At 45.1% G+C, this 27,274-nt stretch overlaps 1 protein-coding gene across 2 annotated transcripts in view; it reads right to left on the reverse strand.

Moving 5' to 3' along the window:
* TPC1 (two-pore channel 1) overlaps nt 1-27,274 on the reverse strand; it is a 117,219-nt gene that overhangs the window by 55,798 nt on the left and 34,147 nt on the right. For both annotated transcript variants that reach the window (XM_086522163.1, XM_086522162.1), the window contains exon 12: nt 16,073-16,145. In XM_086522163.1, the coding sequence (XP_086378289.1) occupies nt 16,073-16,145 (73 nt within the window). The remainder of the gene's footprint in view (nt 1-16,072; nt 16,146-27,274) is intronic.

Genomic DNA, 27,274 nt, shown 5'->3' on the forward strand with positions numbered 1-27,274 from the left:
TTTAAGAGGTTTTTCCGCCGAGCATTGTATATACGCCCATCACTCTAGGGCTATCTATCTTTCCATTGCATACTCAGTAACACATTCTCTATTGTGTGCCTTGAGCTTCCTTCGTCTTCTCCAAGCTGTGTGCGTTTCTCTGCAACCCTAATTCCAACAATTGGTATCAGAGCAGGTTGCGTCCTCCCGGGCTTAGTTGCCAGCTGCTCCAGCACACGCCTGCTCACTTTCTCCGATTTCAGTGAGCTTTAGCAAGCATTCGCAGGTCAACAAAAATTTCGGGATAGCTCATAGAGCATAGTCTGCTCAAATTTTTTATTCGGGCTCATTTCAGCCTCCATTTCCACTACAGGCAGTACTGCACAGGCTATTTCGTCATTTTGTGCATAATTTCTATCAGTGTCTTTTTCTGCATAACAGGTGCCTCATAGTCTTCTACGGTTTGTGCTATATAGCACGTGTTGTTCCCGCTCCGTTTCTCCTATTTTCGGCTAGCTTTCACATCAAGTACAACATTTACCATGGCTAACAACAACACATATGTGTTCAAGATGTTTGCTACTGAGGACAGGTTGGATGGGGACAACTACCCTATGTGGGCTTATATGATGTAACATGTTCTTGTGTCAAAGGGCGTCTAGAACATTGTGCAGGGCATTGATGTACGTCCTGGTTTTGAGGATGTAAGCGATGTTGAGGATGTTGCAGGTCTTGCTGCAAGGATTGCTGCTATTAGAGTTGTTTTGCCTACGGCAGAACAAGCTCGTTGGGATGTAAAGGATGCGCAGGCTCATGCATAAATTGCGTTGTCTGTGAAGCGCACCATTGTTCCTCACATTAGTTCAGCAAAATCTGCAAAACAGGCTTGGGATATTCTAGCAGGTCTTTATGCAAGCCGCAATGAGACTAAAATTGCTTTCCTACGTAAAGAGCTGGAGTCGAAGATTATGCATGAGGAAGATGATATGGATACTTTCCTTGCTGGTGTCAAGGATATCAATGAGCAACTTATTTCTGCAGGTGAAGTCATTTTAGATAGTTCCCTTGTGCAGACTGTTCTTGATGCCTTACCAGATTCCTACCAGAATTTTGCTAGTACTTGGAGACTGATGACCCAAGGAAATCCTAAAGTTGTCAAGTTTGATGCATTATGCACATTGCTGTTGCAAGAGTCACTTTCCATAAAAACAGAACTAGGAAGCGTGCAATTGAACAGGCTTTTATTGCTTCTCAAAGAAAGGGTGGTAACAAAAATGCGGCCACTTCTTATGGTTCTGCTGTGAGTGGCAAAACTTCTGTTCCTAATGCTTCTGCTGGTAGCAATTCGTCTTGAAATTCTGATGATAAGGGCAAAAAGAAGATACGTTGCCATTATTGTAAAGCTAATGATCACTTGATCAAGTCGTGTCCTAAGTTGAAGGCCAAAGAGGCTACGAAGAAAGAGGGTGGTTCCACTGCAAATGCTGGTTCCACTACATATGCAGCCATTGTGGAGTCTTCTGTGAAAGGAGACTTTGTTGCTGATGTTGATGCGGAATGGGCTTTTAGCGCAGAATGCACTTACAATCCTGTTGTCATGGTTGAGCAAGAAGCAACATATTGTGGCCACTTCGAGTTGAGGCTAAGTACAGGGCAGTCTTCACAGCTACGGTTGAGTGTGTATGGCTCAGACGCCTTATGGCTGATTTGGGTGTTGGACAGGACACTGCCAACACTATCTACACTGATAGTCAGAGCGCATTGGCAGTTGCGAGGAACCCAGTTTTTCATGCTCGCACAAAGCACATTGAGGTGCATTACCACTATGTCAGGGAGAGGCTCTCAGCAGGAGAGATTAGCTTGGCTTATGTGCCAACACAGGACAAGCTTGCAGATCTTTTCATAAAGGCATTGTCTCGTGAGAAGCGTGAAGCTTTCCGCAAAGCTTTGGGCTTACTCCCCTTTGTGGACTGATCATGTCCTCAGGGCATGGTACTTCCCTTTACGCATGTGCCAGCTATCGTTCACCGCAACACTCCAGGGGGGATTTGTTACCATATACATGTGGTAGTGATGTGTGTGAACACACTAGGACCGCCGGGGCGTTTTTTCCCTCTTTAGGAGGTTTTTTCCCCCGAGCATTGTATATACGCCCATCACTCTAGGGCTATCTACCTTTCCATTGCATACTAAGCTTCTCCAAGCTGTGTGCGTTTCTCTGCAACCCTAATTCCAACAGTCAGCACCATCAGCGTGACTTGTGGAAATTTCCGTACAACGAGCCGCTGGTTGACAGTTGCCCTATAAGTTGGGGACACTTATGGTCATGCCACGTCATCAGTTTATGACATACCCCCCTCTTGAAAGGGTTGTAATCGCCCTCGATTACGCCTGCAAAACAAACAGAGGCAATAAACCAGTTCAGTAGACATTGACTCTAAGTACCGACGCACTGGACCAACACAAATCTAGCACTTGCAGAAAGACGACTCAGTCAGTGCATATTGACATCCTATCAATCACATAAAAATTGATTCTGGATATAAGACCATGATTCCTAGCAACGTATTTAGTAATCGCATCTAGATTCATCCCAGACCTCACTGATGTCGAATTAGCTAATTCTTATTGCGATCATGTCTATAGATTCTCAAGACCAAAATGCTGCAGTCATTTCGTCTTTCAGCCCTGCACTCAAACAAAATCACATAAGAGAGTACTCACACATCAATCAGCTTCAAGTCCGGGTATCCGATTTTCAATATGCATAAAGTCATACAGCAGAATACTGTCAGCACAACAATATCCCTGAAATTTAAAGGGAAATCGGTGACTCTATTCCATCCAGGTAATCTGTGACAAAGGAGCAGAGTGACTCCTCTCTTGTGCAGCCCCATCTTCACCAGATTCAACCCTGTTGATCCACGGGATCTTTCGGAATAGACACAGCTAAGAGGAAAGCCTCAAGGTAAAGTTTTAAAAGCTGAGGAGTATCTGCTAGGTCCTCCTCCTCCATCCACTTCGCATCCAATGCTAGACAGTTCTTAAATTTCACTAAGAACCGCCGAATCCCTTTACCTTTCACTTTTCTTTCCTTATCTCCTCGCTCTCTTCCACTTCGGGTTGCTCAGCAAGCTCCCCATCAACTGGCACCTCGCCCTTAAAGAGTTTCAAAAGACTCACATGAAACGCATTGTGAATCTTCCAAGTGTCTGGCAACTTAAGTCTGAAGAATACATTATTTATCTTTTCTTGAATCTGGAAAGGGCCATAATACCTCATGCTAAGCTTTGGAAAAAGCCGCTCCTTTCCCTTCCGTTTCCTTAGGCGTGCCTTCTCAAAACGTAAGAGCACCCAATCATCTTCCTTCAACTTCAAGTCGCCTCTATGTCGATGAGCTGCCTTCTTATGCCGTGCTTGAGCCTTCTCTAGAGCCTCGCGAACCTTTGCAAAAGCTGCATCCATGTTCCAAGTGTACTGATCAACTTCAAAAATCTTGTCCTTGGTGCTTAGCGAGGGAGGGATCTTCTTAGCACCTTCAATTACCTCATATGGCACCTTCCCCGTCGAAGAGTGAACCGTGTTATTGTAGGAAAATTCCAAAGGCAAATATTTTTCTCATTGAGCCTTCTGATCTGAGATGTAAGATTTCACTAAATCCAAAACCACTGAATAGGTTGTCTCAGATTGCCCATCTGTCTGCGAGTGGAATGATGATGAGAATTGCAACCGCGTGTCAATGTTCTCCCAAATGGCCCTCCAAAACAAACTCGTGAATCGAGGATCTCTATCAGAGACTATGGTCTCAGGCATGCCATGTAACCGAAAAATTTGAGCAATGAAAAGTCTCGCTAAATGATCAAGTTTGATTATTTTCTTTACTGGAATGAAGTGAGCTTGCTTGCTAAATCTGTCAATGACAATCCAAATGCCATCATGCCCACTTTGAGTCTTGGGGAGATCAAAGATGAAATCCGTAGCAATGCTTTCCCAGGGGCGGGTGGGAATGGGTAGAGGCTGTAGTAGTCCCTGCGCCTTATGCCTGTCAAACTTGACCTTTTGGAATACTAAACAATTGCGAACAAAGTCATCCACATCCTTCTTGAGTCTCGCCAATAGAAGTAACGCTCCACACCCTTCAAGGTGGTATCTATGCCGCGGTGACCCGTAAAAGGTAGACAATGGTACTCTGTCAAGACCTTTTCCCTCAAAGGTTGTGTAACATACAACATCTTTTTCCGCATCAAATAGCCATCTTGTATGGAATAACCTCAAACTGTCTCCCCATTCTGTATCCGAGTAAAAATAACCGCAAAGTCAAGATCTGTGGCGTGCTTGTTGTTGGGGTAAAGGCGCTAGACCTTACCTGGGGCCGGGCGTCCGGTGTCCGCCACCCGCCCATAGTGTATACACACTTCATAAGAATAAGGAGCACCTCACTTACTGAGTTAGTTCCTGAGGTTGCTCCACCCACACACTGTGTACTCTCTCTCTCTCCCCCCCCCTTCTCTCTCTCGATGCCCGAGAGTGGTGTCGAAGTCGAAAACTGAGAGCAAATAGACTCGATGTCAGAAAGCCGAGAGTAAGTAGGCTCGATGCCGAGAAATTGAGTCGATGTTGATGTCGGAGGGAGGGCTGGGGATCATCAACCCAGCACGGCAAAGGAGAGCCCTCCTTGGGAAGCTTGTGGTCAAAGGACTTTAAAGAGCCTTAACAGAATCTGTTGCTACATCGGATTCGTGCTCGAGTCCCTCATACGAGCAGCTCTTGGAGCCCATCCATCAGGTGGATTTTTAAAGAGATACACCGAGTTGGCCTGAGCAGGAGCTGGGAGGACTGCTTTGCTGCGAGCCTGCTTAGGTCTTGGGAGCAGCTGCGGACTGGCCTAGAGCAACACCAGTCAGCTTGCATGGAGGAGCGCTTGAGACAGCCTCTTGTTTGGAACCCCATGGTTAGCACACACAGAGGCCACTTGGTTGGTAGCAGGCCTCATGTTTCTTGGGGTCCCATGGCAGAGGTTCCGGCCCGCACTCTCAATGACTGGATACAGTTTCTAGGCCTTCCCAAATAGATTCAAAGCATCCAGTTATGAGGCATGAGGGGGTTGCAGAGCATGTGTTAGGATATTACAGAGGCTATACCAGTTGAGTGGCATGCCCCTCTTGAGGCAGCAGCTCCCATATGGATGGGGGTCTTCACGCATCTGAAGGTTCTCATTGCAGGTAGGGCTTGCTCGGAGTTCGTGCCCACATGTTTTTCGAGATTCAGGGAGAGGGTCGTCTTCACAGAGTCTCAGTAGAGGCACCACAAGTTGCAAAGTCCTGTTTTTAGAGGATCCTAGTTGTCGGCATCTGTGGAAGCACTTGTGTCATCGATCCTGACCCAGCAGACCTTGAGTTAAGACATTGGTGGCTTTGAGTTTGAGAGGCCACCCTCTTGTACGAGTGCAGTGGGACTCGAGAGTGTGGTTCTGGCGGGATCCTTTCTCTTTAGCCGATTACCCAGGGACTCCCTTTTTCCAATACACAGCTCGCTTGGGGCGACACATACTGGCAGCACGGAGCGAGGCTCGCCCAACTGCAGCACTTTACTAGCAAGAGAAGGGTCTCACAACCGAGTTCTTGTCAGGTTTCTGGGAGCGCTTGTGGGACAAGAGACAGCTGAGGAGAGTTACTATGTTTCAGTGGCTAGTTGCGCACAGAGCTAAAGGTGGTTGGGAGTTGGTTGGCACACAGCGGCTTCTCGGCAGCATGTGCAGCCTACAGCCATCCTTTGGAGAGTCAGCGTCACAGTTTATGGGACAGCCCCATGGCACAGCAAGTTTGGCTTCGAGTTCTTCGGCTGATGGTCGACCTACACTTCAGCTTGCCATAGAGCTCATCCCCCAGCAGTGGTGCAGTGATAGAATGGTGTGTTGAGAGCTCGTCTACGGCTTGACACTTTGGTTCATCTGGCGGGCTCGTTGCTTTCGCATCTTCGAGGCTCGTACTGTCCCACCGGCAAAGACTGTTCGTGACGTATGGGTGGAGCTAATTCAAACACTCAGGGGTCACTTTGAGAGACTTCAAGGGAGCTCCGAACGCATCCGGGAGCGCCGAGAGGCTTTCATGCAACTTTGGAGCCCAAGGCCTTTCTTCACCATGGTTCAAGGTATGCCTAGAAGGCATTACCGGGCCACCAGTGCGGCTCTTTTCTCCTTATATCTCGTGATCTAGCCCTCATTATACATACTTTTTTCTCACTCAGAGTCTCCCCATGTTTTTTGATGTAGCCCTCTCTTGCAGAGGTGGTTTGTAGCCCTTGGGCACTTATTATTAACTAATGGAAGGATCTTTTTCTTGTCGTCTATGGTCTTTGATAGGCTCACCAAGCCCATTTGAGTGAACAGCTGCTATGACCTCAACACTTGTTTCTAAGCTCGGTAGCACACAGGGCCTGGCTACTGTAAGGATAGTGGGAGATGGGGTATCCTCGAGCAAAGATTGGATAGAAACCACATAACAAGGCATAGACTTTGTAGCTTCCGACCACTCAAGCAGGTCCTCCACTGGTCCATCAGGTGGGGTAGATTATTCAAGGTCGCGGTTGGACTCCAATGACAAAGGACTATGACGCACTACCACATCCATGTCTCCTTCAAGTCGAATGGGGTAAGAATTTGGACCTTTTGGAAGACTAAGACCGAGGGCTGCCGTTTGTGCCTGAGCGAGGACACTAGCGGGCTCCTCCACTTGCTGCAGCTTATCCTGAGGGGTAATCACACGAGTAGTAGGTGACGCTGAGGGATTGTGCTCACCGCTATCAGGTTGACCTTTGGAAACGTGAACTATTGTTGGTTCCGACTCGAACTCGAAGACGTGGATGCCCGTTGCTTGGGACAATCCTTACTATAGTGATTCTTAGCCTTAGGACAATGACGACAAGGAGGAGACCCTTCAGGCAAGGGACATTTGTTTTAGTAATGCCCATATTCTCCGCATCTGTAGCACAAAATGGGCCGATTGGACTGGCGAGTGGGGGGGGCGAGGTGGCATCTACTCCTGCTCCATGGTGGAGGCTGAGGTGTAGAAGCTCCGAGAGGCTGAGGAAGCATTAGCATGATAAAAGCTTTGAGATGGATAAGTGATCTGCATACCTTGCATAGAAGGTGACATGTGGTTTGGATGGCCATAGGGGGAAACCATATTGGATGCAGATGTCAATCCAGGGTAAACATCCAGAACCTTCTCTTGGAAGTCACCTGGTCTAAACGCTTCACACAAATGTTGCCTTAGTGTTGCCCAAGTAGTGAAGTGGTTCTCAGCAAACTGAATCCACCATTTATCTGCTAAGCCGTCCAAGGTTGACGGGAAGAGCACGAGGTAGGCATTTTCTCTGTTCAGACCACGACCCCTGCGCATCTTTTGTGGAGATTCCTTTGAAGTTAAAAACTTCAGCCAGAACGCTTGTCAGCTCCTCTATTGCTGCCTGCTCCGAAGTCTGTTTCTCAAGAGCTTGTTGTAACATAGTGGGTGAGAAATGTACTGGGGAAGGTGACCAGGGAGGTGAAGAGCTAGTTGAGGGAGTGGAGGTATATGTGTGGGAGGGTGGGGGTAACGGTGGACTTCTACTCGACACGAGAGGTTGACGCTTTCTGTGGTAATACTTCAAAGGGCTCAGTAGTCGGCTTTGTCGATCTTTAGCCTGCCTTGTATGTGTCATGCAGTAGCAACAAACCCACCCAAGCTCTAGGCACGGTGACCCCTGAACTTGCTGGGTAGTCTTTAGTCTAGACCCACTAGAAAAGACCCAACTAGACCACGCTAGACTGGCTAGACCACTCCTGCTAGATAGGGACGAGAAAGTCTAGACCAACTAGACCAAGTTGGACAAGGCGAAGATAGACTAGACCAAGCTGGACGAGGGCGAAGCTAGTCTAGACGAAGCTGGACCACGCCAGCAGACTAGACCAGGCGAGGGGCTGAACCGGCTAGGTCCTCAACATGTATGCTCAGTGGAGTGGAGTGAGACTTCACTTGAGGTCCCACAGGGCATGCCAAAAATGAGAGCACCTGTAACAAACTTGGACACCCCAAGTCAAGATTCTACCGCGACACAATAGAGATTCACTTCAAAACACATCACAAAGACGACACGGCCCGCCATAGTTCCGTGCCCAGAGGTATTGGCCCCAAATATTGGCGCCCCTTTCAGTATTTCTTTTTATATTAATTTGTGTTCAAAGTACAAGGGAGTAGGTAGGCGCTCACTCTCAGACTCTGCGTCCAGATGCTCTGAGAAGTGAGGCCTAGCCCACTTATTTATTGGTACAAGGGATGCCCAAAAACAGAGCCCCAAAAATCTTTTATCCCCATAAAGCAACTGGCTCCAAAAACTGCCAAAAAGCAGCCAGTGCAGTTTACAAAAATCATACAATTCTGCCACGTCAGTAGCGTGATTTGCTGCATCCATACATTTGCCACGTGTCAACCTATCAGCACAAGTTGCGGCACATTTTTCGAGGACTGCTCACGTCAGCCTGTCGGCGAATTTTTGGAATCTTGGAGGCTGCCACGTCATCAGTTTATGACATACCCCCCTCTTGAAAGCATTGTAATCGCCCTCGATTACGCCTCCAAAACAGACAGAGGTCATAAATTGTCTTAGCAGACACTGACTGTTAGTACCTACGTACTAGGAACACACATCTAGCACATGTACCAATCGACAGTCACATCACCGGACATCGCAGGACATCACTTGACCACACTAGTCACAACACATCTAGCACATGTACCAATCGACAGTCACATCACCAAACATCACAGGACATCACTTGACAAATCACATTCAAAAATTCAATCTGAATCTCAGACCATGATTAATCGGTAATGTATTTAGTAATCGCATCTAGATCTAGTCGTGACCTCACAGATGCCCGATGAACTAATCCATATTGCAATCATCTCTATAGAGATTCATGAGACCAAAATGCTGCAGTCATTTCGTCTTTCAGTTCCTGCACTCAACCAAGTCAAGTACAAATCAATCAATATCATTTTCATTTTTGTGAATTCCAATTCATAAAGTCATACAATAGAATACTGTTAACCCAGTAGTATCCCTGAAACCCAAAGGGACATCAGTGACTATATCAAAAATCGGGGTAATGTATTGACAAAGGAGTGGAGCGACTCCCCTCTTGTGCAAGCCCGCTGCACTAGATCCACCCATGCTAAAATCGAGGTTCTATCAAAGTAGACTATGCTAAACGGAATGCTTCAAGGTAAAGTTCCAAAATCTGAGGAGTATCTGCTATGTCCTCCTCCTCCACCCACTTCGCATCCAATGCAAGATAGTTCTTGAATTTAACCAAGAACCGCCTAATCACTTTACCTTTAATCTTTCTATCTTTATGCGCCAATATCTGTTCTGGAGGGAGTATCTCCTCGCTTTCCTCCACTTCGGGTTGCTCATCTGGCTCCCCATCATCGCACACATTGCCTTTAAAAGGCTTCAATAGACTCACATGAAATGCATTGTGAATCTTCCAAGTATCGGGCAGCTTCAGTCTAAAGGAGACATCATTTATTTTTTCTTTTATCTGGAAAGATCTATAGTACCTCATGCTAAGCTTTGGAAAAAGCCGCTCCTTTCCCTTTTTCTTTCTTAGGCGTGCCTTCTCAAAACGTAAGAGCACCCAATCATCTTCCTTTAATTTCAAATCGTGACGGTATCGATCTACTGTCTTCTTGTGTCTTTCCTGAGATTTCGCTAAAGCCTCCCGGACCTTGGCAAAAGCAGTATCCAAGTCCCTCATGTACTAGTTGGCCTCAAAAATCTTACCTTTCGTGCTTAAGAAGGGTAGAACCTTCGTAGCACCTTCAATAATGTCAAATGGCGCCTTCCCCGTCGAAGAGTGGATCGTGTTATTGCAAGCAAATTCCACCAAGGGCAAAAAAAAATTCCCATTAAGTCTTCTGATCAGAAATGTAAGACTTCAATAAATCCAGTACAAAAAATTTTGCAATCTCAGATTGCCGATCTGTCTGCGGGTGGAATGATGACAAGAACTGCAAACGTGTGCCAATGTTCTCCCAAATAGCCTTCCAAAACAAACTCGTTGAATCAGGGATCTTTGTCAGAGACTATTGTCTCAGGCATGCCATGTAATCTGAATATATGCGCAATGAACAATCTCGCTAAATGGTCCGGCTTGTCTGTTTTCTTCACTGGAATAAAATGAGCTTGCTTGCTACGTCTGTCAATAACATTCCAGATACCATCGTGCCCACTCTGTGTCTTCGGGAGATCAAAATGAAATCCATAGCAATACTTTCCGAGGGCCGGGTGGGAATGGGTAAAGGCTGTAACAATAACTGTGCTTTATGTCTGTCAAACTTGACCTTCTGGCATACCAAGCAACTGCGTGTCCACATCCTTCTTGAGTCTCTGCCAAAAGAAGTAACGCTCCACACCCTTCAAGGTGGTGTCAATGCCGCGGTGACCTGTAAAACGTGGACAATGGCATTCAGTTAGAACCTTTTCCCTCAACGGCTGTGTAACGCACAACATCATTTTCTTCATCAAGTAGCCATCCCGTATGGAATATCCCGCTACCACCTCCCCATTCTGTATTCAAGTGAATACATTAGAAAAATATGGATCTGTGACTTACTGATCGACCATGTCCTCAAAGCTTCTATGATGAATCGTGAAAATAGCCAAGAGTAACGGCTTCCGGGACAAAGCATCTACCACCAAGTTCTTTTGTCCCTGTACATGGACAATTTAGAAGTGAAACTGTGACAAGATGTTAGCCCACCACATCTGCTTTTCCGAAAGCTGCTTCTGTGACAAGAAGTGGTGTAAACTCTGATGATCAGTGAAGACCATAAAATTGGCTCCGAGTAGGTAATGTCGCCACTGAGTAAGAGCACGGATAACCACCAAAAGCTCTTTCCCATAAATCCGTGTTGTCGATTCCGGCCTTGAAAACAATCGACTCTCATAGGCAATGACATGGCCTTCTTGTATTAAGGCCGCACCCAGACTATGACCACAAGCATCACAATATACTTCGAATGACTTTTGCAAATCCGGCAAAGTCAAAACTCGTCCCGTAGTCAATTTCTCTTTCAAAGTCTGAAAGGCAGTCACCTTTGTGGGTCCCCACGAGAAAGGGACTCGTTTCTGTGTTAGAATGTGCAAAGGGGAAGCGACCTCTGCAAATTTTCTAATGAACCACCGGTAGTAAGAACATAAGCCCAAGAAGCTTCTAACTTCATGAACATTCTTCAAATTGGGCCAATCACGTACAGTGGCAATCTTGGCCGGGTCCATCTGCACTCCTGCTGCTGAGACGATGTATCCCAAAAAGTGTATCTCCAATAAGAAAAATTCACTCTTCTTGGCATTGATTACAAACTTGTGATCTCGCAATGCCTGAAAGACATGTAGCAGATGGTGTCTATGTTTTGCCTCATCCTTGGAAAAGACTATAATGTCATCAAAGAAAGTGCCAACAAAAGATATGTACTCTCTGAACATCCTATCCATCATTCGGTTCAAAGTCGCTGTGATATCCGCTTTTCAAATCGATCCTGCTGAAACAAGATGATCCCTATAATCGGTCAAGAATATCATCAATCCTCCGAGTCGGAAATCTGTTCTTGATGGTGATTTTATTATAAGCTCTATAGTCAATGCACATTCTCCAAGATCCGTCTTTCTTTTAAACGAACACCACCGGAGAGCAGTAGGGTGAAGCACTCGGCTGGATAAGACCCTTTTTCAAGAGGTCTTTCACTTGGCTCATAATCTCTTCATTCTAGGCTCGGCTCACATCGTAAGGTGGCCGGTTCGGTGGTGTGCTTCCAAGTATCAGATCAATACAATGGTCCTCAGGACGAGATGGTGGCAACTCGCCTAGCAAGCCCTCAGAAAAGCAATCGGCATGAGTGCGGAGAAAATCTTGGCGTTCTTTATCAAGTTCAGACATATTCGTTCTGTGTTCATCATTTAACTCTTTCAAATAGATCAAAATAACAAACAGACTGGATTTCATTAATTTGGAAACGGCCAAAGCCGATACAATAGGGACAGACTCGCCCTTCAATTTCACATCAAGTACAATTTTTCGGCCCTTTTCATTTGTCAAAGTCGCTTTCTTCACCTGATAATCGACCACGGCGTTGTTCTTATGGTACCAAGAGACTCGAAGGAGGACATCACAACCTCCAAGGGCATTATGTAAAAGTCCTCGTGTCCCGAATACCCCTGACAATGCAACCGAAGTTTGCCAATGACAGGTGTAATGGCTATATCCCGTTTGGGTGCCGCTAGAACTACCTCTGCTGGTGGTCCCATCCGATCAAGTGTAATCTCAAGCCGCGCCGCCAATTTAGGTCAAATGAAGTTGGCCTAGGCTCCTCCATCATAGAAAAATCAGCGCTTCTTGATCTTTCACTTTTCCCCAAGCTCCGCAAAGTTCTGTACTTTCATCAATCATGCTTGGGTCAATACCCATGCAATCTGGAACCAGTCCTGCTTTCATCTTGCCTTTTCTACCACGTTACTTGGCTGCTCTCGAACTCTCTGGCATGTCTTCACTTTGTTCTTGGTGTGCCCTTTTGGGCACTTCGCGGAGACGTGCCCATGTTCCCCGCATCCAAAACACTTCCCTTCTTTGATGTAATTGGCTCTCTCTCTAAGAGTGAGACGGGGTCATGTATCCTTGTCTTTCTTTTCTTGGGAACTCTTTCTCTTTCTACTTTCATTGTTAGAAGTCTGTTGGGTTCTCTAAGTCAAGATCTCATCAGTGGGGTATGTCAACTTTCTTAAATGTATCGCAAAACCCCGTTTCGCGTGACCCATCAATTCTTGAATAGGATTAGACTTTTGTTCCAAGCAGTAATCTTGGATCTCTGTAGGGAGTCCGCAGCAAAACCACTCAATCTGTTCCTTAAACGAGACCTTCTTAAATGAAGAGGTTGGTAGAAAAGAGTTTCAAAATCTCTCGCAATAAGCGTCCAAAGAATCTCCCTTGGTCATCCGAAGATGATTCCAAGCAATTCGTATATCTTGTTCGTACTCCCAAGTCAGCCAAAAAGAACTAAAGAGCCTTCTGAATTTCAACCATTTAACTGGAGCTTTCTTCCTTAGTAGAAGGGTGGATCACCATGTTCGCGCATTTCCCTTGAAGAAAGATGTAGCCCTCCTAATCTTGGAGTGCTCTGAGTAATGCCCTCCAGAGAACGCTATGCAAACTGCCGAATGAAGACCAAAGCCTTCGAAGCATCTCAAAGTCCAGAAAAAGAGTCAGACTTAATCGACTGTCCACCTTCTTTGAATTCTTTTACTTTCTTGCTTTTATCTTCGAGGAAGTCATATTGTTGGCTCTGTAAAATTGCTTCTTCTTTGCATAAAACATGTGATCGTCGGAGTCCGAACTATCTGAGGATGGCTCCTCTGTAGAACTGTCAGAAACTGGGCGAAATCTAGGCTTCTTTGCCTTTTTCTTGCCCTTTTTGAAGCTTTGCTTTTTGCTTCGCTTTTTGCCTTTTCTGTCTTCTTGGGTCGAGTCACAAGACCTTGAAGAACTGTCAAAGACAGGGCAAAATCTAGGCTTCTTTGCCTTTTTCTTGCCCTTTTAAAAGCTTTGCTTTTTGCTTCGCTTTTTGCCTTTTCTATCTTCTTCGCTCGGGTCACAAGAGCTAGAAGAATTATCAGAAGAAGAAGAAGAAGAACTGGGTAGTCCTTCAAATCGTACATGCTTCTTCTGCTTTCTTGCCGATGCAAAAGAAGATCGACGACCCAAATAACCCGGGAAGTCAGTCCCTTCCTTGTGTTTTTTCTCGTGCTTTTTGGATTTGTTGCTTGCGTCCAAAAGCCACCTGATTTGTGTCTGAATCACCTCTTGTAATTCTTGCTCTGTAAACATCCTCGAAGAAGGAGGTTTCTTGATTGCCGGTTAGATGAGTGGTACTGTGGCTTTTTGCCACTGGTGTGCACTTCTGCGATGGATTTTTGAGACCAAAAATTTGCAAATTTCGGATCCTTCGCAATTTTAATCATCTGCTTTGTTGCCTCGTCAACCAGCTGTCGACGTTCCATCTCTTCAATCTCGAACTGAGTAGGCCGGGGTGGGCCATACTCTTCCTCTGTTTGATCATAGAATCTTCTTCGTGATCTCCTTTCACATTCGCAGATGCAGAAGAAGTCAACTGTTTCTTGTTGGAATCCGTAAGTGCCGCGAGAAAAGGAGCCGGTTTCCCGGTAGAAGAGAAATCGACTGCGCTCTGATACCACTCTAGCAAACTTGGACACCCTAAGTCAGGATTCTACCGCAACACAACAGAGATTCACTTCAAAACAGTCCACAAAGAGGACACGGCCCGCCGTAGTTCCGTGCCCAGAGGTATTGGCCCCAAAGACTGGCACCCCTTTCGGTATTTCTTTTTATATTAATCTGTGTTCAAAGTACAAGAGAGTAGGCAGGCGCTCACTCTCAGACTCTACGTCCAAATGCTCTAAGAAGTGAGACCTAGCCCACTTATTTATTGGTACAAGGGATGCCCAAAAGCAAAGCCCCAAAAATCTTTTAACTCAAAAGCAATAATCTCCAAAAGCTTTAATAATCCCCATAAAGCAACTGGCTCCAAAAATTGCCAAAAAGCAGCCAGTGCAGTTCACGAAAATCCGTACAAATCTGCCACATCAGCAGTGCAATTTGTGTCGCCCGTATAGTTGCCACGTGTCAGCCTGTCAGCGCAAGTTACGGTACATTTTCCGGGAACTGCTCACGTCAGCCTGTCAGCGCATTTCTGGGATCCTGCAGGCTGCCACGTCAACAGTTTGTGACAGCACCTGTAGCAGGAAAAGTGTGTCATGCTCTCTACAATGGGTGCTCCTCAGTGCAATATGCATGAAACCTCACTCCAATAGAAAGAAAACATCACACAGCAATGGAACAACTACTCAAAGCACAATAACAGACTCAGAACTCAATGGAGCTCGACAAACTCATAGAACCATACAGACTCTGGCTGGCAGCACGCTCAGCTCCAAGCCCAAGACTCACAGGTACAATGAGGGTGTCCAAGCTCCAATGTGCACGGAGGGTGCAGAAGTGCGGTGCTGGACCCGAGACTCGTGACTCAAGATGCTAGACCATAGAAAGTAGATGATGTCCCAATGACTGGAACCAACTACACATATATGCAATCATAAAGAGCCACCAACGGCTAGCAAAATATCCCATTCCAGCTAAGTCTATCCCCAAACTGTGGTGGTGATGATTTGGCCATGGTGTTCAATAGACCACCACCCATATCATTGCCCAGGCGAGAGTCCGTTGAGTGTGAACTCCTAACCAAACAACTAACTGCATGTCCTATGAAAGTGACACTATAGCCCTGCTACAATAACTTTCCAAAGATGTGTGCAGAAAAGTAGTAAAATGAACACACTGTCTTGATAGGCGCACATGAGAAACATGACACGCATATGAAGCTAACATGCAGTGAAAAATGAGTGGAAAAGAGATAATTTATGATAACAGAATGGGAACTCATGACTTCAGGTGTAAAATCTTTTTGTGGGTGGCTGGCAATCAAATGGTGGCCGTAGCAATCTCAATTTTTCCAAGTATATCGTGTCTTCTAGTAATTGGTGCAGCAGAGACATAATATGACAAGTGTCATCTATACATAGAAATAGGCAGGAGGAGTAATAAATCTTGTTCTGAGTGACCTAACAGAGCCTGCGGCAAAGTACGTCCATGCAAGGAAACCCTTGGAGTCTTGCTAAGATAAAGCTGTCATAGATTGGCCTATAAAAATCTTCCTGTGAAGTGTAAAGCCTATTGTCTCTAGAATTATAGCATCAAAAGGCAGCTTTTCCTTCATAAGAAAAATCCCCAACTGAATCACACAGTTTGGAAAATTATACTGACAATGCTTTTCCTTTGATGCTTGCATGTACTGGAACAATACTCATGAAAAACCTTGCGGCCACACCAAAACAATCAGTCAAATAATTTAAAGCTCTTTATTTTATGCAATGAAACACAACTTCCAGTTATCATGGACAAAAGCAATACAACAGAGACTACCTTGAAATCACCACTATCATCCAACACGTAGAAAATAGCCTCAAAGTTCTCCTCCTCAATCTTTGGTAAAGTCCTACACAGAAGTCTCGGAATAAAATCTTATGCATTAAAGATGTATTAACATTGACCTTTCAATTTTGTTTGAAGCAAGTCCCAGCCTCCACAGAAATAAGAGAATGAAAAAAAATATGAGGTGATTTCTATACCAAGCTTCAACTTCAACAAGCAAAGAATGCAAAAGAATTCAACAAGCACTCGCTGACCAATAAATGTAAATTGCATGATTGTAATGGAGCAATTCTCCGGGTCACCACAACACCTAGCTGAACTTGTCAAAAAATAATGTTTAAGGCTCTTTACGTGCATAATAATCAGTTTTTTTTTTGTGTGACACCCTATGCATCTCCCCCCCCCCCCCCCCCCCCCTTGAAAAAAAAGACGACTGTTTTCTGTGTGCCGAAGGTAGACACATCCGAGCGTCCATGCTAATAGATTCCAATATTAGTACAGTACAAAATATACTAAGCCAGAGATAGTACGATACATACGATGAAAGAAAGAGAGAGTCTAGAAAAGAGCCATTTTCTTCCACAACTCCCAAGAAAGAGTCATTCATGTCCTCTCTGTGTCAATCTTTGCAAGATCCTCTCTGATAGTATTGTTGACTTCTAAATGTGCAAATCTAACCAAGGAATATTGAAAATTTGAAAGGGTGGAAACTATCCACAGTAAAGCCATGCAACTGAAACCAGGCGGACATCTGTCCATATTAATATCTAGAGTCCCCCCACATGGCTAGCTATCAAGATGACTCCAGGCCAGTCTGGCATAATGGTTGAGCTCATGCTCAAATCACGGAAGCGTAAACCTTGGCCAATGTGTGGCTCATGATGATGGTGGGATAGTTACTGGGGAGCATAGGATCCCAAACTTCAATATCGATGCAATACTATTAGTGCTCCAGTTCTCACAAAAGCTTTTGCATATGGCTCTATTCAACATGAGTGTCAACAAAGGAGCCAATGTATCTCGGGAGGGACATAAATGCTTCATAACTGGACCATTGTGATCATGTAATCTGCCTCTATAGTCTATCAATGGCATCACATATCATACTGACAGTGAAGGAGCTAGAAGTTTGCGGTCGAAAGATGGCATTGTATAGAGACCAGTCGATTACTATCTCCATGTATTTGTAGAAGTAATGGGTGTTGGTGCTTGCTGCTCCTACAAGAGAGAGAAAGAGAGAGACGCGAAGGTTATCTTAGGGAGAGATAAACAGAGAAGGAGAGAGATCAACACAACAATGGGTCCAAACCAACCCTCTGAAGGGCCCCCTAACCCCCTCATGGGAGAGGTATTTGCTACTTTATTGCACAAAAGAATCGTACTTAAATCCTCATGCAATAAAAGTACCTTCCATGGAGATCCAAGATGATAGATGATTTGGCAACCAACTCTCCACCATGAATTCAACCTCTATAACTTATCTTTCAACAAAGGAAAGTCTAATAACATGGAAACGGGGTTGGGACGACAAAAGTTAGGAAACTGGACAGTGCAAAAAACAGTAAAACAACAAAGGTATTATTTGAAATTTTATAATGTATACATATGCCACATAGAGAGAAGAATGTGGAGAGAACAAAGTTACACCATATACACCCAAAAATTAGTCACATTAGCAAATACTCCAGCCAAGCATGGATGATGTGATAAAGGATACGACATGAGAAATACACGTCTCAAGGCCTCCAAATGACAAGACACAAAAAACCTTACTGAAGGGACGAATGGACATGCTCCTAAACTGCTTTGCTCTTGAGAAGAAGGAAGAGGAATCTCAACTTCTAGAAACTCGACGTCGATAAGAAAATCACTAAGCTTTTTCTTTATTAGGTCCTCCCAATGCTCATCGGCCGAGGTGGGATCCTCTTATGGATTGACTAGATTTTGCCTACTGCAAAGCATGCATAATTCAGCACACACAATTTACAAAAACCAGATCATTGGTGCACTAGACCCCAAGGCAATTCCTCTTGTGGCTAGAAACACTCGTAAGTTGCTCCAATCAATTGGAATTCACCCTTGGGTTGAGAATACAACAAGGCAAATACAGATGTTACGTATGACACATAAAGTACAAAAAAAATAAAATATGCGGCGCTCTCAACCTTAACCTTGAACCATAAAATAAGTTTTAAGTACAAAACTGTATGTGTGTGTGTGTGTGTGTGTGTGTGTGGAGTGAGTACATATAGATTTGGTGAGGTGTATTGGAGCCAAATGTAAGAGATTGACGACGGGAACCCTCTCCTGCGTGAACGCGCACTTCAGCCTCTTCAGCACTGCCCTTTGGGCTTTGCGCGTTCTGTCAACGCCCCTCTTGCATTGCGTGTTGTGCCCCTGCGCCTCTAGGAGCCTCTTTGCCTCTACGCAGTTTGATTCCAGGCCTTTGTTAAGCATGCGTTTTGTCTAGGGATGTGTGTGTGTGTGTGTGCACGTGAGTGTGTGGGTGGGGGGGAATTTGGGGGTGTGGTGAATCCTTCTACCACTCGTCTGTCGCGTGACTCTGTTCTGCACAACATCTACCCTGTGCAAGCCCTTCATAGCGCGCCGGTGGTTGAAGTTTGATTTCGCTTGCACGCGGTCATTCTATCGTTTTGTGTGAGAGAGAGGTGTGAATGTGTGTAGGTGTGTTTGTGTGTGTATATTTGCAGGTTCTATAAAATCGTTAGGTTTTCAGTTTGATTCAAGTTTTCAAGCAGCAGGTTTCTATACAGCCAACCTGTGTGTGTCTGTCTGTGTCAATAGCAGTCAAATATCAAAAACCCCAAAAAAGAGAGTGTGTGTGTGTGTGTGTGTGTGTGTGTGAGCTTCAGATGGATTTGATTGATCAGTGTATATACAAGCGCCGGAAAACCATGGAATCTTCGGATATGGATGCTTTAAGCCTTATCAAGGAATGTTTGCATGAGGCCTTCGAGGATGCACGTCAAGCCTGGGAAGGATCCGCTCCCTTCATGGAAGTGTGCATCCCTATACACGAGCTTAGGGATCCTGTTGCTCAATATGCACTTAACGCGGTGATTCTTTTTTCCCCGGGTAGAATCCCTACGGCTCGGGATGTAGGCCAATGGGTTGATTTCCTACTCAAACGGCAAGCAATCCGAGGGGTTTACTTTGGCACGCGAGGGTTCTATGAAGTCTTGCTTGCCGACATGGATGCTCGGGATGCTCTGCTTGAAATGTCTCCTCTTTTTTTCAATGCGCAAATGACTCATGTACTGGCCTAGGCTCTCACCAAGGACCATCAGAGTCTCATTCATCACAAGTGTCCCATCTGGGTTGAGGGTCGACTTTCCTCGCACTTGGCCTCACTTTCTTCCTTTGTTGGCTGCTCAGCTGGGCAAAGTCATTTGCCCTCCTAAGCTAGACGCAAACACAAACCGTTTTTGTATTCTGTGAGACACAAATATCCCCACACCAGTAGGTATTTCAATCAATTTTGGGGATGCGGTGGTTGGAAAGCGTCCATTGAAGCTTAAATGGGGCAAGTTTGCAAATTCTTGCTTCCGCTGTGGCAAATTTGGTCATATGCCATCTGAATGTCCGGAACCAAATCTGCAACCACCTCCTTCAACCGTCCCTACTCCTCAACCTCACTCACCTCTGAAATCTTCTACTGAGGTTCAAACCAAAGGTGCTTCAACCTCCTCCCGGATAGCTGGGGCGAATAAAGGCAAAGGGAAACAATAACAATTGTCTGCACTTTCTGCTTCTCCAAATATATTAGACAAAGGAAAAGAACAGGTTTCGACCTCTCAAACTTGGATAGTGCCCAAGAAACCCGCTAGAGCTGCTACAGCCCGTATTGCGGCATCTTCTCGTAATTATGTGCCCCCTTTGAAGAATGTTGCTCAGAAAAAACTCCCTAAAACTCCCTTGTAAATGACAACACTTCTTTGGCTGAAGCTTGGGACAAGGTGGTTCGCTCTTACAAGGAAGTTGTTACAGGAGAAGCCTCTTCGTCGCAAGGTGCCTTTATTTTCAATCACCGCGTCCAAGTCTTGACCCACCTCCTCACGTACCTACAGCTGGGGAGGATGTGTCGATGGGCACTGGTATGAGTTTTCTCCCCTTTTTCTTGTTTCCTCGCCCATTGAATATACCATATAGAATGCATAGTTCTTTGAATTGCATCTCCTATAATGTGCGTGGGTTATGCAATCACGACAAGTGGCGGCTTACCTGGCACTATGTACATACATGTAAAGCGGACATTGTGGTTCTTCAAGAGCATAACCAGCATCAATTTGCAGGACAAACTTCTTACTTTGCGGGCTACTGGATAGCTTATGCACGATCAGCTGGCTATTCTGGAGTGCTTATACTTGTTCGACATGAACTCTTCCCGACCTTGGTTTTCAATGACCGAGCTGGGAGATGAATGGTCATCCAATGTATTGTTGATGGGGAAGTTTTCGAATTTGGAGGATTATATGCATACACAGCTTCTGCAGATAGGGCACGGATGTGGAGTGCTATCTCCTCTTATTGTTGGCGTTCCAATGTCTTTCTCTGCGGGGATTTTAATAATGCACCAAACCTTGCGGATAATACTACTGGCCATTCTCACATGCTTCATATGGAACGGCAATCATGGGACCAATTTATGTCGACATGTAATGGGCTTGATTTGTGGCCCGTTTTGCATGCAACTGATCCAGGATTCACATTTCAGAATAATGCTCAATCTATGTATCGCGCTCTGTTGGATCGCTGGTATCTTTTTCACATGCAACAGTATGATGACTTTGTATGCGAGGTGAGGATTGATTATGCTATGTGTCTCTCGGATCATTTTCCCGTATCCTTGAAACTTCGTTTTGGCTCTTTTGATGTCAATGACCACCTACCCAAGAAGAGACTTTTGCATACCAATAATGCTTACCTTTTCGCAGTATGATTGTCGATATCATCCCACCTTTGATCTCCTAGATGTATGTTGATATGGACATAGCCTGGTTCCGCTTTGTTATGCATGTTCAATGTGTTATTATGGCAGGGATTATTTGTCACAAAAGGCAACAAGTTAATCACGCAAAGGATGCTTGTAGCAGATTAATGCACTTGGCTAATCATTCTTCTCTTACCGCCACTCAAATGACTCAGTTGCTTTCTGCTCGCGTTATGTTACGGCACAATGATGAGAGGAAATTGGCCAAATGGCAGATTCGAGCTCGTCAACATGCTTTTGCAGATAAAGGATGTGCTTCTAAACACTTCTTCCACCGTTTGCATCACTCCAGGCAATCTCAAGCTATACGGAGAGTTAATTACCGTCAGGGGGTGGACCTCCACTTTCGAGAGCTAGCACTAGCCCTACACTCTCATTATGGCAAGATTTTTGGAGCCCCTTCTTCTCCCACGAGAGAAGCTCGCCAAGCGCGTCACATGTTTCTATCGCATGTTACTCCCATTCTTTCGATGCGGCAGGCTCAAAACTTGGAAGCTATTTTCACCGAGTCGAAAATGTATGCCAGCTTGCTTGATTTGGGTCGATGGAGAGCTCCTGGTTGGAATGGTCTCTCTGTGGAATTTTTCTTGTCTTTCTGGGATTATTTGAAGCTGCCTCTGTTGTTCATGATGAATACAGCTTGGGAACTACAGGAATTGCCCTCCTCTTGGAGAGAAGGGCTGATACCTAAGCATGCATAGTGTGAAGAATTCTCTCATTGGCGGCCTATTACACTCATGCCTGTGGTATATAAATTAATGGCAAAAATGCTTGCTAACCGACTCAAGTGCTTTCTGCATGAAGGCTTGCATCAATCTCAATACGGCTTCATTCCACGACGTCAAATTACTGATAACCTCACGAATGTCATCATTGGAATGGAATATGAAAAATATACTTGACAGGATGTCTTGGTCATGCAAGTCAACATTGAAAAGGCATTTGATAATGTTCTTTGGGATTATATTGTGGATACCATGCAACACTTGGGCTTTGGGCCTAGGCTATCCCGTGTCGTGCTTTTCTTGTATGCACACAGCACTTCTGCAGGCTTGCTAGATGGATCTCTCATAGAATCTTGGCCTTTGGGACGGTCGATAAGGCAGGGCTTCCCTTTGAGTGCTTTGCTTTATGTGATCGCTACTCACCCCTTGTTTATGTATTTGGATTCCTTGACTTCCACCGGTAGGCTACATGGCTTGACTTTACCTTCTGGACGGCAGTTTGCTGGTCAGGCTTATGCGCATGACTCTTTGTTGATGCCTCACAATAACTTTGCTTTACGTGATCACTACTCACCCCTTGTTTATGTATTTGGATTCCTTGACTTCCACTGGTAGGCTACATGGCCTGACTTTACCTTCTAGACGGCAGTTTGCTTGTCAGGCTTATGCGGATGACTCTTTGTTCATGCCTCGCAATAACTATGATGATGTACAGCAAATTATGCATACGCTTCACTTGTTTGGATTGGCAACAGGTCCCAAAGTTAACTTTGGTAAATCCAAGCTATTGCATCTGAAAGAGTATGACTGGCATAAGATATTGTGGCCTGGGGAGATTGTTCCTCCACATGTTCTGGTTCACCATTTGGGTTATCTGCTGGGTTGGAATGTATCAGCTATGCAGAAACTCGATTGGGTGCTCCAACGTCTGCATTCCAAGTTGAATTATTGGAATCTATCCACATAGCCACTTCATGTGCGTCTCAGGATTGTCCAATGCATTCTTGTGGCTTATGTGCAGTTTTACTTGCCTTTGTTATCCTGGCCTCGGTTGCGCTTGCAGTCCCTCATGTCCAATATTTTAGAACATTTTTGGCGGACCTAGTCTAGCAAGAAGGGTCTTCGGCGTCTATCTATGGACAAGCTGTGTTCTCCCAAGCGGCTCGAAGGGTTAAATATTTTGGACTTGAGACGTCATTTTCTGGCTCGGAAAGCCATGTTGTTGCTAGTTTTGGTGGAGCAGCAGCAACCCTAGGCTCTCATGGTCACACATTTGTGTATGCACAATGTCACCCCATCTTTTGGTCATTGGAAACCGCGATCTAGAGCTGCGCACACTTAGGGAGAGCTTGCTGAGGACATCAGGGGAAAGACAATCTTAGAGACGGATCACAAATTTCTTGACACCGGCCAAGGGAGAGTCAGAGGAGCGGTCAGTACAGCAGATCTCAGAGCCCACCCATACCAGAGGTACGTTGCTTGATCGAGCCAATGAGCTAGGCAAAAATCCAGACGCCCACGACCTTGGGGGGTCTCTGACCATCAACAAAGGCTGCAACAGAAGATACAGATCACTCTAGCTCGACGTGCAAGACGCCCAACTAGAGTACTGACCATGGAGGAGGTTGATGAGATTCGACAGCGACCGATGAGGGATTTCATCTGAACCCACCAACCCTCCCCCCTGTATCTCGTCTCAACCCGAATCAGCTTCAGATTTATTTCCTTCCTCAGTGTTCTAGTGTTTACTTCTTAGTTAGTTTAGTTCTTTTAGTTTCGTACTCAGACATGATATCAGATTCACCGGTTGTAACTTTTTGGTCTCATAGGTCATTTTGGCCATTTGAAGACGTTAATATAACATTTCATTCATCTCTCTCTCTCTCTCTCTCTCTCTCTCTCTCTCTCTCTCTCTCTCTCTCTCTCTCTCTCTCTCAAAGTCTTAGAAAGAGTCCGCACCGGCGCCCGCTCTTTCAAAGAGGTTATCTTTAGAGCTTGAACCGTTTTGAAGTGATTATTTGTGGTGTCGCGGTAGATTCTCGACTTGGAGTGACCAAGTCTGTTACAGTGGTATCAGAGCACGGCCGATTTCTCTCCCACGGGAAATCCGATCCTTTTTACACGGCACCTATGGCTTCAGGCAAAGATCAGTCAACTTCCTCTACATCCGGAGACGCGGGAAGAGATCACAACGAAGGTTCACACGAGGAGTACGGCCCGCCTCGACCTACTCCGACGGAGCGTCAAGAGATGGAGCGTCGACAATTGATCGGCGACACAACAAAGATGATGCTTAATTTTGCAAAGGACCCGAAATTTGCAAAATATATGAGCCAGACTTCTTTCGATGAGGTGCACACGCAGTGGCGGTAGACCACAAAACCACCCCTCAAACTGGCTCTCAAGAAACCTCCTACTCCCAGGATGTACACGGAACAAGAACTAGAAGAGGTGGTTGATGCACGAACTGCTCAGCTTTTTGACGTGCAGAATAAAGCTACAAAGCACGACAAAAAGCAAAAGAAAGGCGCTAACTTCCCGGGTTATTTGGGTCGTAAGTCTACTTTTGAATTGACAAGAAAGCAGAATGAGCATGTTCGATTTGAAGGAGTACCCAGTTCTTCTTCTTCTTCTTCTTCTAACAGTTCTTCTAGCTCATCTGACTCGAACGAAGAAGACAGAAAAGGCAAAAAGCGAAGCAAAAAGCAAAGCTTCGGAAAGGGCAAGAAAAAGGCAAAGAAGCCTAAATCTCGCACCGTGGTTGACAGTTCTACAGAGGACTCGTCTTCAGATAGTTCGGACTCTGATGACAGCAGCTTTTACGCAAAGAGGAAGAATTTTTATAAAGCCAACCAGTATGACTTTCTGGAAGATAAAAGCAAGAAAGTCCGAGAGTTTAAGGAAGGTGGACAGTCAATAAAATTTGACGCTTTTTCTGGTTATAGAGATGCTTCGAAGGCTGTCTTTTATACAACAGTTTGACATCGCTTTCTCTGGAGGGTGTTACTTCACCGTATTGCTCTCCAGTGTTGTTGGTTTTGAAGAAAGACGGATCTTGGAGAATGTGCATCAATTATAGAGCTCTCAACAAAATCACCATCAAGAACAGATTTCAGATTACTAGGATCGATGATATACTCGACAGATTACAGGGATCCTCGTGCTTTAGCAGGATCAATTTGAAGAGTAGATATCATCAGATCTGAATCGCGCTGGGAAACGTCTACAAGACAGCCTTTCGAACGACTTTTGGATTATTTGAGTTTTTGGTGATGCCTTTTGGCTTAACCAATGCTCCTGCAACATTTAACCGAATGATGGACAGAATTTTTCGAGAGTATAGACTATTCGTTGGCACTTTCTTTGACGACATAAATGTTTTCTCCAAGGATGAGACAGAACATAGAGACCATCTGCTTCAAGTATTTCAGGCATTACGAGATCACAAGTTGGTGATTAATGCGAAGAAAAGTGAATTTTTCCTACCAGAGATACACTTTTTGGGACACATTGTCTAGGCAGCAGGAGTGCCGATGGATCCGGCCGCGATACAGACTATCCGTGATTGGCCCGATTTGAAGAATATCCATGAAGTTAGAAGCTTCTTGGGATTGTGTTCGTACTACAGGCGGTTCATTAGAAGGTTTGCAGAGGTTGCTTCCCCTTTGCATATCTTGACATAGAAAGGAGTCCCTTTCTCGTGGGGACCCACAGAGGTGACTGCCTTTGACACTTTGAAAGAGAAATTGACTACGGGACCAGTTTTGACTTTGTTGGACTTGCAAAAGTCATTTGAAGTATATTGTGATGCTTGTGGTCGTAGTCTGGGTGCGGTATTAATGCAAGAAGGCCGTGTCATTGCTTACAAGAGCCGATTGTTCTCAAGGCCGGAAATGACAGCACAGATTTATGAGAAAGAGCTTTTGGCGGTTATCCATGCTCTTACCAAGTGGCGGCATTACCTACTTGGAGCAAATTTTATTGTCTTTACAAACCATCAGAGTTTACGCTACTTCTTGTCACAGAAGCAGCTTTCGGAAAAGCAGATACGGTGGCAAACATCTTGTCACAGTTTCACTTCCAGATTGTCCATGTGCAGGACAGAAGAATTTGGTGGCAGATGCTTTGTCTCGAAAGCCATTGGTTTTGGCTATTTTCGCGATACATCATAGGAGCTTCGAGGATATGGTCGACCAGTATGTCACAAATACGGATTTTGAAGACGTTTTCACACGGATACGGAATGGGGAGAAAGTAGCGGGATATATTCCATTCATGATGGCTACTTGATGAGGAAAACCATGTTGTGCGTTACACAGCTATTGAGGAAAAAGATTATGACCGAATGCCTCTGTCCGCCTTTTATGGGTTACCGCGGCATTGCTACCATTTTGAAAGGGGTAGAGAGATACTTCTTTTGACTGAGACTCAAGAAGGATGTGGACGAGTTTGTACGCAATTGCTTGGTATGCCAGAAGGTCAAGTTTCACAGGCATAAAGCACAGGGATTGTTACAGCCTTTGCCCATACCCACCCGCCCCTGGGAAAGTATTGCAATGGATTTCATTTTTGATCTCCCGAGAACACAGAGTGGTCACGATGGTGTTGAACTATTATTGACAGAATTAGCAAGCAGTCTCATTTTATTCCAGTGAAGAAAACAGTCAAGCCAGATCACTTAGCGAGACTGTTTGTGGCCCAGATCTTTAGATTACATGGCATGCCCAAGACGATTGTCTCCGAGAGGGACCAGATTCACGAGTTTGTTTTGGAAGACAATTTGGGAGAATATTGGCACGCGGTTGCAGTTCTCCTCATCTTTCCACCGGCAGACTGACGGGCAATCTGAGATTGCCAATTTAGTGGTTTTAGATTTATGGAAGTCTTATATCTCGGATCAGAAGACTCAATGGGAAAAGTATCTACCTTTGGTGGAATTTTCCTACAACAACATAATACACTCTTCGACGCGGAAGGCGCCATTCGAAATTATTGAAGGTGCTGCGAAGGTTCCACCCTTCCTAAGCACGAAAGATAAGATTTTTGAAGCCGATGAGTACACGCGCGACTTGGACACAGCTTTTGCCAAAGTCCGTGAGGCTTTGCAGAAATCTCAAGAAAGATAAAAAAAGGCAATAGATCTCCATCGTCGCGATTTGAAATTGAAGGAGAAGGATTGGGTGCTCTTACGTTTTGAGAAGGCACGCCTGAGAAAGAAAAAGGGAAAGGAGAGGCTTTTTTCAAAGCTTAGTATGCGATACTACGGACCTTTCCAGATCTCCGAAAAGATCAATGACGTCTCCTTCTGACTGAAACTGCCTGACACTTAGAGGATTCACAATGCAATTCATGTGAGTCTCTTGAAACCTTTTAAAGGTGATGTGCCCGAAGATGGGGAGCCTGATGAGCAACCTGAAGTGGAAGAAAACGAGGAGATCCTTGTTCCAGAACAGATAT

Source organism: Adiantum capillus-veneris, chromosome 10 (assembly GCF_014529385.1).
Source record: "Adiantum capillus-veneris isolate H3 chromosome 10, ASM1452938v2, whole genome shotgun sequence".
Taxonomy (NCBI): Eukaryota; Viridiplantae; Streptophyta; class Polypodiopsida; order Polypodiales; family Pteridaceae; genus Adiantum; species Adiantum capillus-veneris.